At 35.7% G+C, this 17173-nt stretch overlaps 1 protein-coding gene across 1 annotated transcript in view; it reads right to left on the bottom strand.

Annotated features, from left to right (window-relative positions):
• Positions 1–17173, bottom strand: part of LOC150082595 (phagosome assembly factor 1) — a 156352-nt gene that overhangs the window by 72982 nt on the left and 66197 nt on the right. The window contains exons 4-5 of the mRNA XM_090378706.1: positions 8522–8565; positions 3359–3438 (exon numbers count right to left, since the gene is read on the bottom strand). Coding sequence (XP_090234832.1) covers positions 3359–3438; positions 8522–8565 — 124 coding nt within the window. The remainder of the gene's footprint in view (positions 1–3358; positions 3439–8521; positions 8566–17173) is intronic.

The raw sequence follows: 17173 nt of genomic DNA, 5'->3' as shown, positions 1-17173 counted from the left end.
AAAATCTAAGGAAGTGCATCCAATTGACGTTGGTGGACAATGCAATGTTGAATTTTTGGTGTGACATAAGCACTGGAAAAGGAAAAATGAGATTGGGTGTGTGTGGCCTAATGAATCTGATGAGTATAATGAGCAATTGTGCAGAGAAATAGTGGGCCAGTAAATCAGAATGTCTTATAATGGGGGATTTTAACTTTCCAGATATTGACTGGAACTTGTGGGTTGATCACTCACACACTAGCAAGACTTTTGTGGATTTATTGGATGACTGTTTTCTACAGCAATATGTTTGTGTTCGAGAGGCAACCAGAGGGAGTAATACTCTTGATCTGATTATCAGCAGTGATTATTCATGGTAAGAATTTGCAGATAAAGGAACCATGGGGGTGACAGTGATCACAATGTACTGATGTGGGAATTACTTAAAGATGTAACTACCATCAAGACTAAAGGAAATGGCTTTTGCTTTCATAAAGGTGACTATAGGGGTCTCAGACAGTTTTTAAATTCTGTACAGTGGGATCAACTGATGATATTACCAACATTGAATTCTAGATGGGAAGCCTTCAGGGACTTAATTCTGGAGGCTACTAGGCTTTTCATTCCAACTAAGAAATACTGTTCAAGATTTAGGCCTAAATGGATGTCAGATGAATTAATGAGGCTCGTGGCAGAGAAGAAAAATGTATGGGATGCATATAAAGTATCAAGTTACACAAAAGCCTATGGCAGATATAAACTAGTTTGTAATCAAGTCACAAAGGAAGTTAGGCAGGAAAAGGCAGATTACAAGAAATCTTGGGCAAAGGATGCAAAGAAAAACAGCAAAGAGTTCTTTACTTATGTAAACTCTAGAAGGAAAGTAATGAATCAGATTGGACCGCTTAACATAGATGGGTTGACTATTGATGTCATGCTCAGGTAGCTGATAAACTGAACGAGTATTTTGCATCTACATTCACACATGAGGAGTTATTCAATGAAGGGAATGCCAGAAGTTTATCAAACTCTACTCAAACGGGAAGCTAAGTGATTTTGTAATAACTGAGAGCAAAGTGGAGGAGAAATTGTTGAAGTTAAACATAAGGAAGGCACCTGGGGTGGATGGGATCTATCCAGTTATATTAAAGGAGGCAACAAAGGAAGTAAGCAAACCCTTAGTCATAATTATGAGCGCTTCCTTGGACTTGGGGGAAGTCCCCATGGACTGGAGGTGTGCAAATATATCACCAATTCACAAAGGGGGTTCAAAAGGTGACACAAGTAACTATAGACCTGTTGGTTTAATTTCTGTTCTGGGGAAAACCTTTTATATGGCCTTAAGGTCACGAGCTTGACCGTAAGGACATATAAAACGTCATGAGCGTGGTTTGTAAATTGTACTAGTTACCAATTCAAATCATTAAAATGCACTACACTTTCATCGTTATCATATGTTCCGTTATAAGAATCAATTTTGTGATATTTTTCTAAAGCACATTTCTGGAGGTCATTACCATAAAACAATAAAAATAATTTGCACTTTCCGGTTTATTGGGCTTTTCTGTTACTGCAAGCAATTATAAATGGGTACTAAAGTCAATCTTCTTGCATTTGCGAAAATACCGATAGCTGGAATTGTGCGGTTTTTTATGTTATTACGGTGAAATGAGTTTCCCCTTTACTGAAATCTTCAATCGTATAAAAAACAAATTTTCAGAATCTTCTGTTCATTCCTTTTTTTTTTTTAAGCTTTGTAAACTTGTTACTCCGCACAAAGGGTGTTAGTTGCAATTTGTGTGTGCCGTTAAAAAAATGCTTATGCATGCAATCGTGAAATTTATAATTAAAAGAGAAGATTATCTTGGAAACAAATGCCTCTTGAAATATTTCTGAAGAAGACGCTCCTTGTGCAACAAACCAACGAGTGCCGAGCCAATAATGAGTGATCAATGAGTGTGCATTTAGTCGATGATGATGAAGAATAAACATTCTTTAACATTTGTAAGTCAAGTCGTAAATAATTTCTCTATTATTATAATTTGCCTGATTTTACAGGCTGTGTTTTAATTTCTTTGGATAAATCAATCATTGTTTAAACAAACTAATTAGCTAACTAATTTTGTTGTTGAGAACGTGACCACTATTTTTAACCTTATGTCTATGAGAAATAAATTCCTGCTTTACGAGCGCATGCTAGGAATGAATCAACTCGTAAAGTCAAGAACTACCTGTATTTATCAATGATATTGATGAAGGTATATCAGGTTTAACGTCCAAGTTTGCAGATGATACAAAGGTTGGCAGGGTTGTTAACGACAGTAAAGACAGAATGCTACTCCAACTGGATCTAGATAAGTTGGGAAAATGGGCTGAGATGTGGCAACTGAAGTTTAACATTGACAAATGCAAAGTACTGCATATGGGTAGCAATAACCAAAGAGAAACATACCAACTGTGTGGTACTACACTCAGGGAAGTGGAAAGTGAAAAAGATCTGGGCGTAATTGTGCAGTCAAATATGAAGTTAGCCTGACAGTGCAGACGGGCTGCCAGGGCAGGTCATGGAGTCAATGATATATAGGAATTTTGCTAGCAGGGACAGGGAGGTGATTATCCCGTTATACAAGGAAATGGTCAGGCCACACCTAGAGTACGTGTACAGGTCTGGCAGCTTCATTTTAGGAAGGATGTAGAGTTGCTAGAACGAGTACAAAGAAGGGCAACAAGATTGGTGAGGGGAACAAAGGGGTGCTCTTACCAAGAAAGGCTTAAGTTCTGCAAATTGCACCTGGAAAGTAGGCACCTGTGAGGTGATCTGATTGAGGTGTATAAGGCCTTGAATGGATTGCGCAAGCTGAATGCTGATGGGATTCTTCCTCTCACTCAAATTAAGAACCTGAGTGAGCATAGATTCGAATTCAGGAACGACAGTTGTAGAATAGATGTGCAGAAATTTGCCTTTAGCCAGCGAGTAGTTGATTGGTGGGAACAGACTTCAATCTTTTGTTGTGGAAGTTGATAGCCTAAATAAATTTAAGGCTGAGTTGAACAGGCATTTGGAATGAATGGAGGGGTGAAATGGGAAGGTTTTCTGTTTTGGCTGATGCTGCATAAGCTTGCTTTCTTGCATCGTATGCCTCTGTACATTTAATATAATGTTTGGCCTTACTGGCAACAGAGATCACCTATCCCTATCTTTAAAATAAATTATTAAATCTACTGAACACAGTTTCATCATGAATGATGTTTTTAAAAAAATATATCACCGTTGTTCAGCAAGGAGAAATTGTATTTTCATGTTATTCATTATATCACACAATAATAATAAAAAAAGTTAACTACATTTTTAATATGTATGTAAAAATTTAGTAGTTACCTCCTGGATGAGTTGCTCCAAAAGAATGGTCTATCTGTTCTATTGTAGGAGGTACTTCAGGAGAACAAAATGCTATACCACTAAATAAGGGGGGAAAACAGCAATATGTATGTACAGAAACATATGCTTAATCAGTAACAAGAACAAAATAATCAAAATATGACAAAGTAATTCTAAACAGCACACTATTGCTCTATCACCAGTACATTTCTTTTCTTAATCCTAAAAAAAAAACCCTTTAGAATTAGAAGTGTGATATATAAACAAAACTTAACATTTTATTAAGTTCTAATCAGTTCTGGTATATTCAATAAAATATTAAGGAATTTCGAGATGACAACACATTGCTATTTCACATTATCTATGAGGATTAAAATTATGCAGAACACAATTTATCTAAGCATCTGATTATGACACAGAACTAACTGAATATATGCATGCAAGATTTTTTTTTTTTTTTTTTTTATTGTTCTTAACTTGTTTTATCATTTTTAATAATTCCTTAAAAACCGAATTTACACATCTGGGAAAGTTTTAGTTAATTCTTATTCCATTTACTTTTGTATTTTTAATCATCTATATATACACTGGCAGCCACATAAACTGCACTACCTTGTCTCTATAGGTAAAATTATGTCATCTCAAGACACTACTACCATCATCCTATAAAACTAGTGTGTATTGCATCATCATTCTTTAATATTAGAGCTGTATTGCATCATCTTGTTTATAAAAGCATCCACCTACTCCTGTCTATCTTCACTTCCTATTCAGCAGCAGTATGGCACACACCCAGTTAATTGCAAGGAAGAGATGCATAATTATTGCTCTTGCTAGGGAGGATTTTTCTAGCCAATATATAGCTGCAAAAGTTGACTGTAACCAGTCTACTGTGTCAAGGTTACTTAAAAAGAAATATGAAACAGGGGTTGTCAAAAGAAAATCTGCAACTGGACTGAAATGAAATGAAAAAGTATTGCAGTACACAGGACAAATTTTGAGGCATCTATGCCTCCGTGATTATTGCATAGGTTCCACGTGGGAGGAACATACTAAGGGTAAATGCAAGTGATAGACTATCGAATGAAGACTTGTGATCAGTGATTTGAAAGCATACTGAACTCGTAAAAGGCCCTTATTGACAAAATACATAAGGAAAAAGACTGACATAAGCTAAAGAACATGCTAATTGGAATCTGTAATTTCTCTGATGAATATAAATTTGGGCCAAATAGTTTGGTCCAATGGATGCATAACAAGCAAAGGAGTCGGCAGAACACATTTTGCAAATAGTAATGTTAATGTCTCACTACACAACTTTTAAATGAAACTGCTGCCTGTCATCAGACACCTCTTTCAAGGAACAGAAATTTGTGTTTTTCAACATGACTGCACACAGTGCATTTACGGTTATTAGAACATTACATAATCATTTAATACAATTTCTAGTATACTAAATTTAACTAGTATTTTTAATTTGTATTTTTAATTATTACTAATTTTAAAACACTGACTGTTTCATCAATTTTTTTTTTTTAAACTGATGAAACTTGTTTAAAACACTGACTGTTTCATCGTTTTTTTTTATCTTTAGGTGAAAAAGTTCATGCAAAACTGCAATATTTGATCCTTATCATGCCCAGGAAACAGTTCCAATTTGTACCCGATTGAAAATTGCTAAAGTGTTATGGGACACAAAACAGCTGCTAAAAAAGCTATCAAGCAAGATAACATTACAATAAACCACTACTCATGTCTGGTACCATGAAAGCAGAGATAATATCAAAAATCTGATACACCCCATGCCAGAGTGGTGCAAGGCAGTAATTAAAGCTCATGGTGGGCAAATAAAATGCTAATATCTATTATGGAAGACCTAATGGTATCACATCCATTTTTGTTTGCTGCTTGCACAGTAGGCCCTCATTATAATGCAGTTCACTTTATGCTGATTCATTATAACATTGTTCTTATAATATAACTAGTATTTACCAGTGACATAAAGTTGTGCATTACATATGTACATGAGCTCCACACATGATCAGAGTCATCGCTCAGTACAGCATCCATAATGGACAGTTACTCGAACATTGTATCATAATGCAATGCAGTTACATGTTTGAAGGGTTAATAATAGTGGATAACGGTGAAAAAGCAACGTCTGGATGCAGTTTGAAGACTACAAAGGAAAGAAAAAGATTGAGTTTGAAAATTAAATTAGATGTTTTGAAGCAAACTGATTCCAGTCAACAACAAGTACAACAATTTAGGACTTGCAACAATTTAGGACTTGCAGGTTCAACTGTAAGAACAATTATAAAAAAAATAGAGAATTAATTTTAGCAACAGGAAAGACAACTGTTCCACTGCAGCCCACTAAACTGACTAGGCCGGCCGGCTATTATGACTAAAATGGAGAGAGAGAGATAAATAATTTTATCAAAGATGATATCAAATGCACAATTCTGTTAAGTTCAATTATTATTAGAGAAAAAGCAATTAGCCTATATGAAGATCTGAAGAAAGCTCACCTTGAAAAAAATGTGGAGCCATTTAACGCTAGTAAGGGCTGCTTCAGTAGATTTAAAAAGCCTTCTAACCTACACAACATAGTAATGCAGGGAAAAGCTGTAAGTGCAGATCAAGAAGGAGCCGAAACTTTCAAAAAAGAATTTGTTAAAATTCTTTTTTGAAGAGGGGTATTATACTGCTGAACAGTACAGATGAAACAGGAGACTTTTTTTTTTTTTTCTTTTTTTTGGGAAATGAATGCCTAAAGGAAGCTTCATGTTGAAAGAAGAAAAAAAATATGCCAGGCCTCAAAGTGGCAAAAGATCAGTTGATTTTATTGTTGGGTGGTGATGCTGCTGGAGATTTTAAATTAAAACCCAATTTTGTTTACCTTCAGAAAATCCAAGAGCCCCTTAGAGGTTTCGCTAAATCAAACCTACGTATAGTTTGGAAAGCTAATAAAAAAGCTTGGGTAGTTTGGCCTCTTTTCATTGATTGGTACATTGAATTCTTCTATCCCACAGTGGAAAGATATCGTATGAAAAATAATCTTGATTAGAAAGCAATTCTGATCATGGACATGGACAATGTGTCAGGACATCCAAGCAACGAGAGCTTCATCATCAGTCATTTTCAATCCACTGCAGGATGAAGCCTCTCCAGCAACTTTCCAGTTCCTTCTGTTTTGTGCAATGGCCACCCATTTACTACTCAAAAAGAGCTTAGAAAACTTGAATAATCATATAAATTTTTTTTTACATGTCTCTGAACACTACATCCCTGTTCAATCAATGGACCAAGGTGTTATTGCCATATTTAAAGCCTACTACACACAATACGCGGCCTCCGTAGCCGAGTGGGCAGGAGCGGGAGTGCAGTAGCACACGCTCTTTGAGTAGACTGGGGTTCAAGCCCCTGACTGCTGAATACGGTCGATCTGCCAACCCGCACTGGACCAGCGTGGCAGATTATGGTCCATTTCCCTCAGCATGAATTGTTGAGGAGGCTTCCATCCTGCAGTGGGTTGATAATGGCTGCACTTTACTTTTTTTTTTTATACACACAATACACCTTTTCCCAAGATGTTAAAGCTATCAACACTGGTGAAAATGTACTGAGCCTAAAAGAGTTTTGGAAATTCTACATTCCAGTGCCTGGGATGAAGTGACTCAGAAAACCATGACTGGAGTGTGGAGGAAAATTTGGAATGATTGCATAAAGGAGTTCCAAGAACCTGAAGATTCAGTTGAGAATGTTAAAGTGCAAATTGTTGGGCTCAGAAACGAAACATGATTGGACGAAATTGACAATGCCAACGTACAAGAGATGATCGACAATGACAGGGATGACCTCTCTAATGAATAACTCCTGGAAATGACAAAGAACAAGAACATGCGAATGAGGGAGAAGATGATCAAAACCCTACAAATGAAGAAACAATAAAATCTGACTGCAAAAAGACTTATTGAAGCTTTCGAACACTTCAAAAAAATGTGATCATTTCTGGGAGAATGACTGACATGGAACGAAGTGCAAAGGTAATAAGAAGTTTAAAGAAAGAAATGAATTCCTACATGATTTTGTACAAGAGGAAGAGGGCCAAGTGCAACCCAAAAATCGGCACATTTTTCAGTCTAAAGGTACGAAAACTCAACAGCCCAGGGCAATCAGATTAATGAATTCATGACTTTAATTGATATTTTAAGTTTAATTTTGACACATAATGTAGTTACTTACCACATAATTATATGCTTATGTAATGTAGAATATCTTACATGTACAAATTTTTGAATATTAAAATTCGTGCGTCTTTTCAGTACCATTTATTATTGATTAGGAAATATCCCATGGCATAGATTGCAACTCGCAAATACGTATGTTACCTTATGGGAATACAGTGCTCGCTTAGTGCTGATTCACTTAGTGTTTTTCCAGAACAAATTATCAGCATTAAGTGGGAGTCACCTGTATATTTTTTTCCCATCTTATTACATAATGTTAATTTCAAACATTGTTTAATCACAATGAAAAGGCATTCATATGGCCTGCAGTGTATTTCTGTGACTATTAATAAATAAATTTGTCTAAATCTACAGAAGTTCAAGTCCAATGTCAACAAACATCTTCTTTCGTCTTCTCAACCTCCAACCCAAGCACGGTACTAAGTACTATAGGTTCTAATACCTCTCGTGTTTGGGGTTCACATAAAAAAAAAAATAAAAAAAAATCGTTTTTTTCTTTAATTTATTTTCTTATCAATAAGATGCATGATAATTTTATACATCAGTTATAACAGATTTGAGCCTATAGGGACAATTAATTCAACTGTAATCCTTTTATGGGAGAAAATTTAGAGTGATGCAATTTATATGGCCACCACTGCATGTATATTCATAATCAACTATAATATCAGGCAAATTTCAGCCATTTCATTAAGTGATACTACACACAATACCTGATGTGCTGCCTGCACATATAATAATCAGGAAAAAAATAATAAGTTTTAACGCAAGATAAAATTATATGACAAAAATATTACAATCAAAAAACTTCTTTAGACTGCTACAGCTATACAACACAATGGATAATGGAGATGTACTGTTTAATCTGTAATTGTTTTTAGCTAATGCACATAAAAGGATTGAATCTTACCAATATTTTAACTTCACCTTGCCCACATTATATACTTCTATAATCTGAAATCAAAAATAAAAATATTTAATAGAAGCAGAAATTGTAATTTTTATATTAAAATACAGAAAACTCCATAATACAAATTTTATATCTAAAAATGTTCTTGTTTATACTCTGGCATGACAACCAGGTCAGTGGAGTTTACAATAAATCAATCAATACAAATGTTAATCGTATTTAGTAGTCATGGGCTTGAACCCCGGTCCACTCAAAGAGCGTGTGCTACTGCACTCACGCTCTTGACCACTTGGCTATGTCAGGCCTATCAACCAGACAGATCTTAAGAAACATTAGCTTTTAAAAATATGCCACCTCTTTGTAATTTTCACAGAAACACTTTGAAAAATAGAGAGGTGGTGATGCTGTTTCATAAAAGCTTCTTAAGTGAAAGTACAAAGAAATGAGGTTTCAAACTTTACTACTCTGACCCCCCCCCACACCACAAATCATCCAGATGTAACCATTTTTCTATTTTGTATGTTTTCAAAATAGAGATATGGTGACATGTTCAAGTGACATTTTCAGTCCATGTTTTATTAAAATTTAAATGAATCATTGTACATTCTACAGAGTCCAATGTATTACTTCTGTTTAATCACTGGTTTTGCATTTGTTCTACTCTGCACAAAGCCAGACTACAAAAAATATAGGCAAACTGCTTTTCTATCAGGCACTGATTGAATGAATCAATTATACAACCAATTTTCAGCCAATACTGAAAGAACAATGTTTGGTTTGACATCAGGGTATTTCTTCAAATGGCCATGTTTATTCCTGCTTGGTAGCTAGTTTTATCAGCCGCCACTCATCATCATCATTATCAGTCATTTACAATCCACTGCAGGATGAAGGCCCCTCCAGCAACTTTCCAGTTTCTTCTGTTTTGTGAAATGGCCATCCATTTACTACCCACAAATTCGCAAATTTCATCTGTCCATCTCCATTGTTGTTTTCCAGGTTTTCTTTTAGCTGCTCTTGGGTACCATTCTGTTATTTTCTTAGTCCATCTGTCATCAATGTCTTTGAGTTATGTGTCCTGCCCAAGTCCATTTCAGTTCATTAGTTTTGATAAGAATGTCCTTTATTTGTGTTTGCTGCCTAATCCATGTGTTTCTCTTCTTATCTAATGGTCTGATTCCTAATATAATTCATTCCATTCTTTGCTGTGTAGTTTTCAGCTTGTCTTCCATTCTTTTGGTGAGTGCCCAAGTTTCACTTCCATTAGTCATGGGGGAGAATACATTTGTTCATTATTTTACATTTCCAGTCATTTATCATTATTACAGCTAATGACTTATCCCAGATAAGTATATGAATCCAGTTACTGCTCCTTCAATGATTATATCCCTTTCTGTGGCATACTTGTTCATCGTTACTTTTGTTTTCATCATCTTCATTCACACATTCACATATTCATCTTTAGTCCGAAATCCTTACTTACTCCGCATAACTGATTAAGATTTTCCTCTAATTCTTTGGTACTAAAGGCTTATGATTCACAATGTCATCTGCAAATCATAAATGGTTTAGCTACTCTCTGTTCACATAGACTCATTTCTGTGACCAGTCTACTCTTCCGAAAGCTTCCTCAAGGGTAGCAGTAACAACTTTGGAGATATTATGTCTCCTTATCAAATTCCTTTCTCAATTTTAAATTTGCTACTGTCTTTGTCTTGTCTAATAAAGGAGGTAGCATTCTCATATATTTTCTTCAAAATCATAATGTACGGAGTATCTATGCCTTGTCTTTTCAGTGCCCGAAACATTGCCTTATGCTATATGGAGTCAAATGCCTTTTTATAATCCACAAATGCCAGGCATAATGGTGTTTTATATTCATTTGCTTTCTCCATTAGTTGTGATATTACGTGACGGTGATCCATAGTTGAGAATTCTGTCCTAAAGCCAGCTTGCTCTTTCGGTTGATTCTCATCAAGTATTCTTTCTAATCTGTTTGTGAACTGATCTGTTTGGTCGATAATTTCCAATTTATCTCCTTTCTTATGCAGCAAAATTATGATTGCATTATTTCACTCCTTAGGAATCATGCCTTTCCTAATGTATTTTGTGAAGAGTACCAGTTTCTGTGTCATGTCTCTTCCTCCTAATTTTAACAACTCTACAGTAACATCATCTTCACCTGGGGTTTTTGATTCTTCATTTTCTTCAATGCGTGTTCTACCTCATCAGAAAGGATATCGGGTATGTCGTATGTGTTGCCAATTTGTGATCCATCTCCACTGCAGGCATCATTCCCTTGCTCCTTATAAAATTCTTTATAGTAGTCTTCTGCTATTTGAATTATGCCTTCTCTGCTATTTATAAGAACACTATTGCTATTCTTCACTTTCAGTATCTGTCTTTCTGTATTACTGCTCGTGACTGCTGATTTAAATCCTTTGTTTTGACATTAGTATGTGACTTCCTGTATGTGACATTAGGAATTTCCCTTAATGCGTGTTCTACTTTTCTTGTGTTAAATCTTCATATGTCCTCTCTGAGTCTCTTTCTAATGGCTTTGCATAACTCAGTATACTCAATTTTGTCCTTGTCAGTTCTCAGTTTTGTTCTTGTCAGTTCGACAAATGAAGAGCAAGACAAGAATGTCTTGAAGAGCAAGACATTCTTGTCTTGCTCTTCATTTGTCGTATTTGGTTCATCATGACCAGTGTTTCTTGACTAATTTTTTCTTCTTTGGATTTCTTTTTACCTATAGGTTTCTCTGGCTTTATCACTTTCAGAAAGTTGTTGAATTCCTTATTGATATCTTGGGTCCTGCAAGGTTTTTCAGTCCATGTTCCAAACTTGTTCTTTAGTTCTAGTATACTATTAAGCATTAACCATTGGAACGGACGGTATCTAACTTTTAACTCTGAATCCAGCAGTAATTTTTATTTATAGCACAAGAGTTCTTTCCCCCCCCCATTTAGACATAATTAGCTGATGACACCATTTATTTTATGTGTTGAGTTTTAGCTTTTGTTCCTCAATGTGGGATATAATGCAGCTGTTAAAATATTCTAAGTGGTTACTTAGCTTTCTAATTTCTATTGGAACTGGTTTGAATATTAAAGTCAAGTGTAATGCTACAAAATTTTAACCAACATCATAAGAGGATATCTAGTTTTTAACTTCTGTTTCTCTGTGCAGGATATTTCCCTAGGTTGTTGTTAAAAAATTTCTAAGCTGTATGTGACATTTTAATTTTGATCAAAGCTCTTTTATGTGTAAAAGTCATGCATGTTTTTCTATGGGTGATACAATTAAACTGTCACTATGGCAATTTGTGCTTACCAACAACATCAGAGGATGCCTAGATGTTGCAAAGTACAATCTGTAATTTCCTGTGAAATTACTGAAACAAACCAAATTTATTCGCTATTAGAGATTTTCTTCATTTAGTGTAAGTCTTCAAATGGCCAGAAGAACATTCCCTGTCAGCAGTTGGTTATACTAGCCACCATTAATAATCATAAAATTAGATGTTTCCAAAATAACATTTTAAAAATAAAGCGTTACCTTAAGATAGGTTAGAGAAATTTATAAATTGGCCAGATAGTAGAATACATTTGGATTTCATATGAAAATACTTTTGTGGTTGCCAACATTATAATATTGCTCACCAACTTGCGATCAATCACTCTTTGTTGTTTTGCAGAATGTTATGCTACTGACAAAGCATGTAGAGAAAAATCATGGTGACAGAGGACTCACATAGTGCACACATTCTCCATTTACTGAGCTCGTAGTGGGAAAGTTGCCAATAGTTTTTGTAGTCTCTTTCTTTACCTTTGCCAAGTTTTCATCAATGTTTCGGCTGCATTGTCTTGGTTTTTCAGGAAAAAGGGGGAAAATAATTTGAAACTATTAGAATATGTTTAGTTAATAATTTTGTTATTTACGTTAAACCTAGGCTTACGAGTGAGTGAGTGAGTGTCTGTTTCAGTTTATGCTACAACAATTAATTTTCACCTTTATTATATGCTGCTTCTCCTAACTTATTTAATATTCCTCTAGTTCAGCGGTTCCCAACTGGTGGTTCACAAACCCCTGAGGGTTCGCACTAAAAATTCTGTAATGGCGTCTGCTTAGATTTACATAGATATATTATTCTAAACTACAAATGTAACTATTGTATATATTATTCTATACTACAAAATGTAAGTAATAAACAATAAAGTAAAATAAAATTAAATAAAAGTAAAGAATTGCCAGAGAAAGAAACCACATCTTTCACAATTCTTTATAATTAGTTTACTATCTTACAGTATATCATGTTAAACAAATCTGTTTTCCATACTAGATTTTTTGTCATTCTCAAGGATCACTGTATGTATAGGTACTTTTTTTTTTTTAGAACCTGTAGTAGTACTTAGTACTGTGCATGGGTTGAAGGTTGGAAAGATGAAAGAAGATACTTGTTGACATTGGACTTGAACTTCTGTAGATTGTAATTTTCAAGAAATACTTATGAAGGAAGGTTGTTCCATAAAACTGAAGATAAATGAAAAAGAAGAAAAATTGGTTCTGTGAGTTTGAAGTTGGACAGTAAAAGGATGTTGACTGGTTCCGGCACGTGTTCGGACTGCTTTGAAAGAAAGAGCAGGAATTATAAAAGCCAATTCAGAAGTGCCCATGCAAGTATCTATAGAAAAGGCATGCAATCGAAACAGAAAGTGTATGGAGACAGAGAGTGGAGAGACTCCATTAGAGATGAGACATTAATTAACCTAACTGCCCTCTTTTGAATGGATTCTAAAAGCCTGTGAGAGGTTTTAAGGGCACCGCCCCAGATGTGGGAACAATATTCAATGGTACAGCAGATTTGCGATTTGTACAGAGTGAACAGCTATTTGGACGAAATTTAAGTAATGTGCTTGTGCCAAAAGAGATTAGAAGACATGGTAATCCCCAAAATCTCGCCAAGAAATCGAAGTGTCATCAAAGATAAGCACAAGAGCAGAAGAATCCTTTTTTTGTGATATATAAGATGACTGAATTTTAGAAGGATTGAAATTAAGTTATCTTTGCCCCACTGGAGAATTACCTGAAGGTCAGCATTTAAGGATTTCGCAGTGGATACTCGAGAAATTGAAGCTGGTTGAGCAAGGCAAGGCTTCTCAAACTGGAAGGTGGAATGCAATGTGCTATCGTCAGCAAAACTATGGATAGAATTTCCGGTCAGTGGAAGGTCATTAATATACAAGAGGAAAAGAGTAGGAGAAAGAATTGAACCTTGGGGAACACGAGCATTAGTGGAGAGGTTAGAAGACAGAGAGCCGTCTACCATCACCCGCAGTGAGCGGTCAGAGAGAAAACTGGATATCCAATTACAAAGAACAGCTAGCAAACCATAGGAAGGAAGCATATTCAGAAGACATTTATGCCAAGCATGAAAAGAGCAATGGCTTGATTTTCACTAAACTTTTCCATTGAATCTGTCCATAGGTGGGTAACATAAGCCAAAATATCTCCAGTGGAACAACACTGACGGAATCCATACTGGCAATCATTGATCAGATGAAAGATTTCCAGATACTGTTTTTTTTTTTTTTTTTTTTTTATTTGGTAGTTGTTGGCGCATCGGTGTCTGTGGCCATAATGCACCTCCCAAGGTTTTTGCAGTACTTTGATCCAAGCCCAAGGCGGGATTCGAACCCGCAACCTTTGGGTTGCTAAGCAGGCACTTTACCCACCCGGCTAGCCCGGTCGGCACCAGATACTGTAGTTTAAGAGTTGGCGGTTAATTGATTTCTCCATTACGTTGGAAAGAGTAGAAGTAATTGCAATGGGACAATAATTGGATGGAAGGGATTTGTCACCCATTTTTAGGAACTGGCTATATATGAGCAAGTTTCCAAGAAAAAGGAAAAACACCTTTGGAATAAGAAAGTGAAAAAAGACAACACAAAATTAGTAAGTTCAGGGGCACAGTTCTTGAGAACAAGTGGAGAAATACCACCAGGACCTGGAGCTTTCTTAGCATCAGATTCATCAAAATCCTTCTGACATCCTCTTGACCGAAGACCACAGGAGGCATTGAATGGAGTGTACTGGGAATGGTTTGAGTTGATTTTCCAAGAACATCAATACACGAGTTGGTAGAAAAATAGGATGCTAGCAGGTCAGCTTTATCTTTGGCTGATGTGGCAACACAGCCATCTGGTTTTGTCAGAGGTGGGAACAGAGATGGGAAAAAATTGCAGCCAATAACTTTGGCAAGAGACCAGAATGCTCAGCTACCATTTGGACAAGAAGCAAGTTTTCTACTCTTAGCCTGTTTGGACTGATTAATAACTACTTTACAAAGTACAGTATAAATAATACTTAATAATAATTTTTATTGTTATGCAATGTCACTTATAAAATAACGTAGTACTGGAAATATTTTATAATAAAAATTCAGAAATATTATACGATTTCAGAGAACATAGGCTTAGTGGTTCGCATTAAAAATATTATGTTGAAAGGGTTTCGCGATAAAAAATATTACGTTGAAAGGGACTAGCAAGTCAAAAAAGGTTGGGAACCACTGCTCTAGTTAATAAAATCCATTTTTAAAAAAAAAAAAAAAAAAAATCCTTTTTCCATTTAAATATGCTTTTGTGCACAAAATGTAGCTTTCAACATTTATTTTTCATAAAACTAAATGGCTGCTATTCATAGCTGTCATTTAGTTCTATAAAAATACATAGAGAACATTATAAGCTCCTTTACACTTTTAAAACTGAATATCATTAAATCTTTCATTTCTAAAGTGTTATTTTGTAGAAAAAATTTGTAACATGTTAGAAAGAATTATAATAGTGCTATAAATTAAATGCTCCCAGAGCAGTTGCTTGGTAGGCAGGGAATCTGTTTAGAAGGGCTGGGTTAAACTATTCTTTTTCAAGGACAGTGTCACTTCAGAGAGAAATCTTGCAATGCTACAGTAATAAGCCTATCCAAAAATATGGGTAAAGGCTCTATATTTTATGCAGGATGGTCCTCAATACATTATCCTCTCACTGTAACTTCTTTACAAAAAATTCTCCCACAAATGAATAGGTCACCATGGGTCCACTACTGAGTGGCCTCCAGGTTCTCTTGGTTTATTTTATAATTATTATTGTTTTTTTATTTTTATTTATTTTTTTTTTTGTGGGTTTGTTATTTGAGAAAAAGTGTGTGCTTAACCTATTATCTTTAAGTATTTTTAAAACTTCTTCTATGAGAAAACAAAGACATAAATGAATTGTGCGGGTATGCTATATAAACTTTACTTTAGGCATGTAATTAACATAAATTTATGAAATTCTGAAACCTAAACAATCATACTAATTCAAAAAACATATTGGAAAAGTATTTGTTTAGTTATAATTCAGAGCTTTGCTTTCTTGTTTAATCTATCAAAATAACATTACAATTACTTTATCAGAAGAAAATGTGTTAGAAAAATTCCTAAATGAACCATTTAAAAATAAACATCTTAGACATTATAGCATTAATATGGAATATGAGTCAGAGTAGAAATGAATCAACACATTCATGGTAATATTATTCACATATAAACAAACAAATATGGGCACAGCATAAAAATACTTATAATAAAGAGACAGTATGTACTTTTTGTTATCTTTTATTGTACACTGAGTGATCACTGAATTATGACCACCCCTATGAAAACTGAATGCAACCTTTGACCACACGTGAGGTATGAGTGCAAGTGCCTCTGTAGCCAGGTGGGCAGGAGCAGCAGTGCGTAGCACACACTTCTTGATTAGACCGGGGTTCGAGCCTGTCACCACCAAATACGGAGGATGCGGAAAGGTCAGGGAATGACCGCCGCTATCCCGGAGCAATACGGCCTTAGTTGCTAATGCTCCTAAAAACCAAATAACAAACAAGCTTCTTGATTAGACCGGGGTTTGAACCCGTGACCACCAAATACGGAAAGGTCAGAGAATGACCACTGCATATCCCCGGAGCAATATGGCCTAAGTTGCTAATGCTCCTAAAAACCAAATAACAACAACAACGAGAGTGCAGAATTAGTCGACCTACATAGCATAGATAAGGTGTCAGTAGTTAGGTAGGTAGTAAAAATTCTGAGCGTGATGGGTAAAAGGAAGGATTTATCGGACTTTCATAAAGGATAGGTTGTGGGTGCTTGACGAGCTGGTGCCTCAATTTCCAAAACGGCTGAACTGGTGGGGTGTTCGAGAGCTGCCATAGTTAAAGTGTACTAGGACTGGCGTCAAAATGGTCAAACAACGACCTGATGGAAAATCTGAAAAGATCAGCGAAAGGTTTATGTTAGAGGTGAGCGCCGGGTCTGACGACGCGAACAGGCACAGCGCTGTTAAAGAGTTGACTACCCAATACAACATGGGCCAACCCGGAACAATATATGGCATGACCATGCATCGCACACTCATATTTATGGGCTATACCAGCAGACGACCCCTACAGCATCCTCTCCTAACCAAGGTTCATCGGTGTTAAAGACTCGCCTGGTGCAAAGAGCATTCAAGTTGGACTTTAGAAGATTGGAAGAAGGTGTGCTGGTCAGATGAGTCACGTTATTTACTCCACACCGCAGATGGTCATGTATGGATTTGGCATCAACAA

This window comes from Mastigoproctus giganteus, chromosome 7 (genome assembly GCF_048544385.1).
Source record: "Mastigoproctus giganteus isolate SK-2022 chromosome 7, ASM4854438v1, whole genome shotgun sequence".
In the NCBI taxonomy this organism is placed as follows: Eukaryota; Metazoa; Arthropoda; class Arachnida; order Uropygi; family Thelyphonidae; genus Mastigoproctus; species Mastigoproctus giganteus.
The sequence above is the reverse complement of the archived record's forward strand: the minus strand, read 5'-3'. Positions and strand labels throughout refer to the sequence as shown.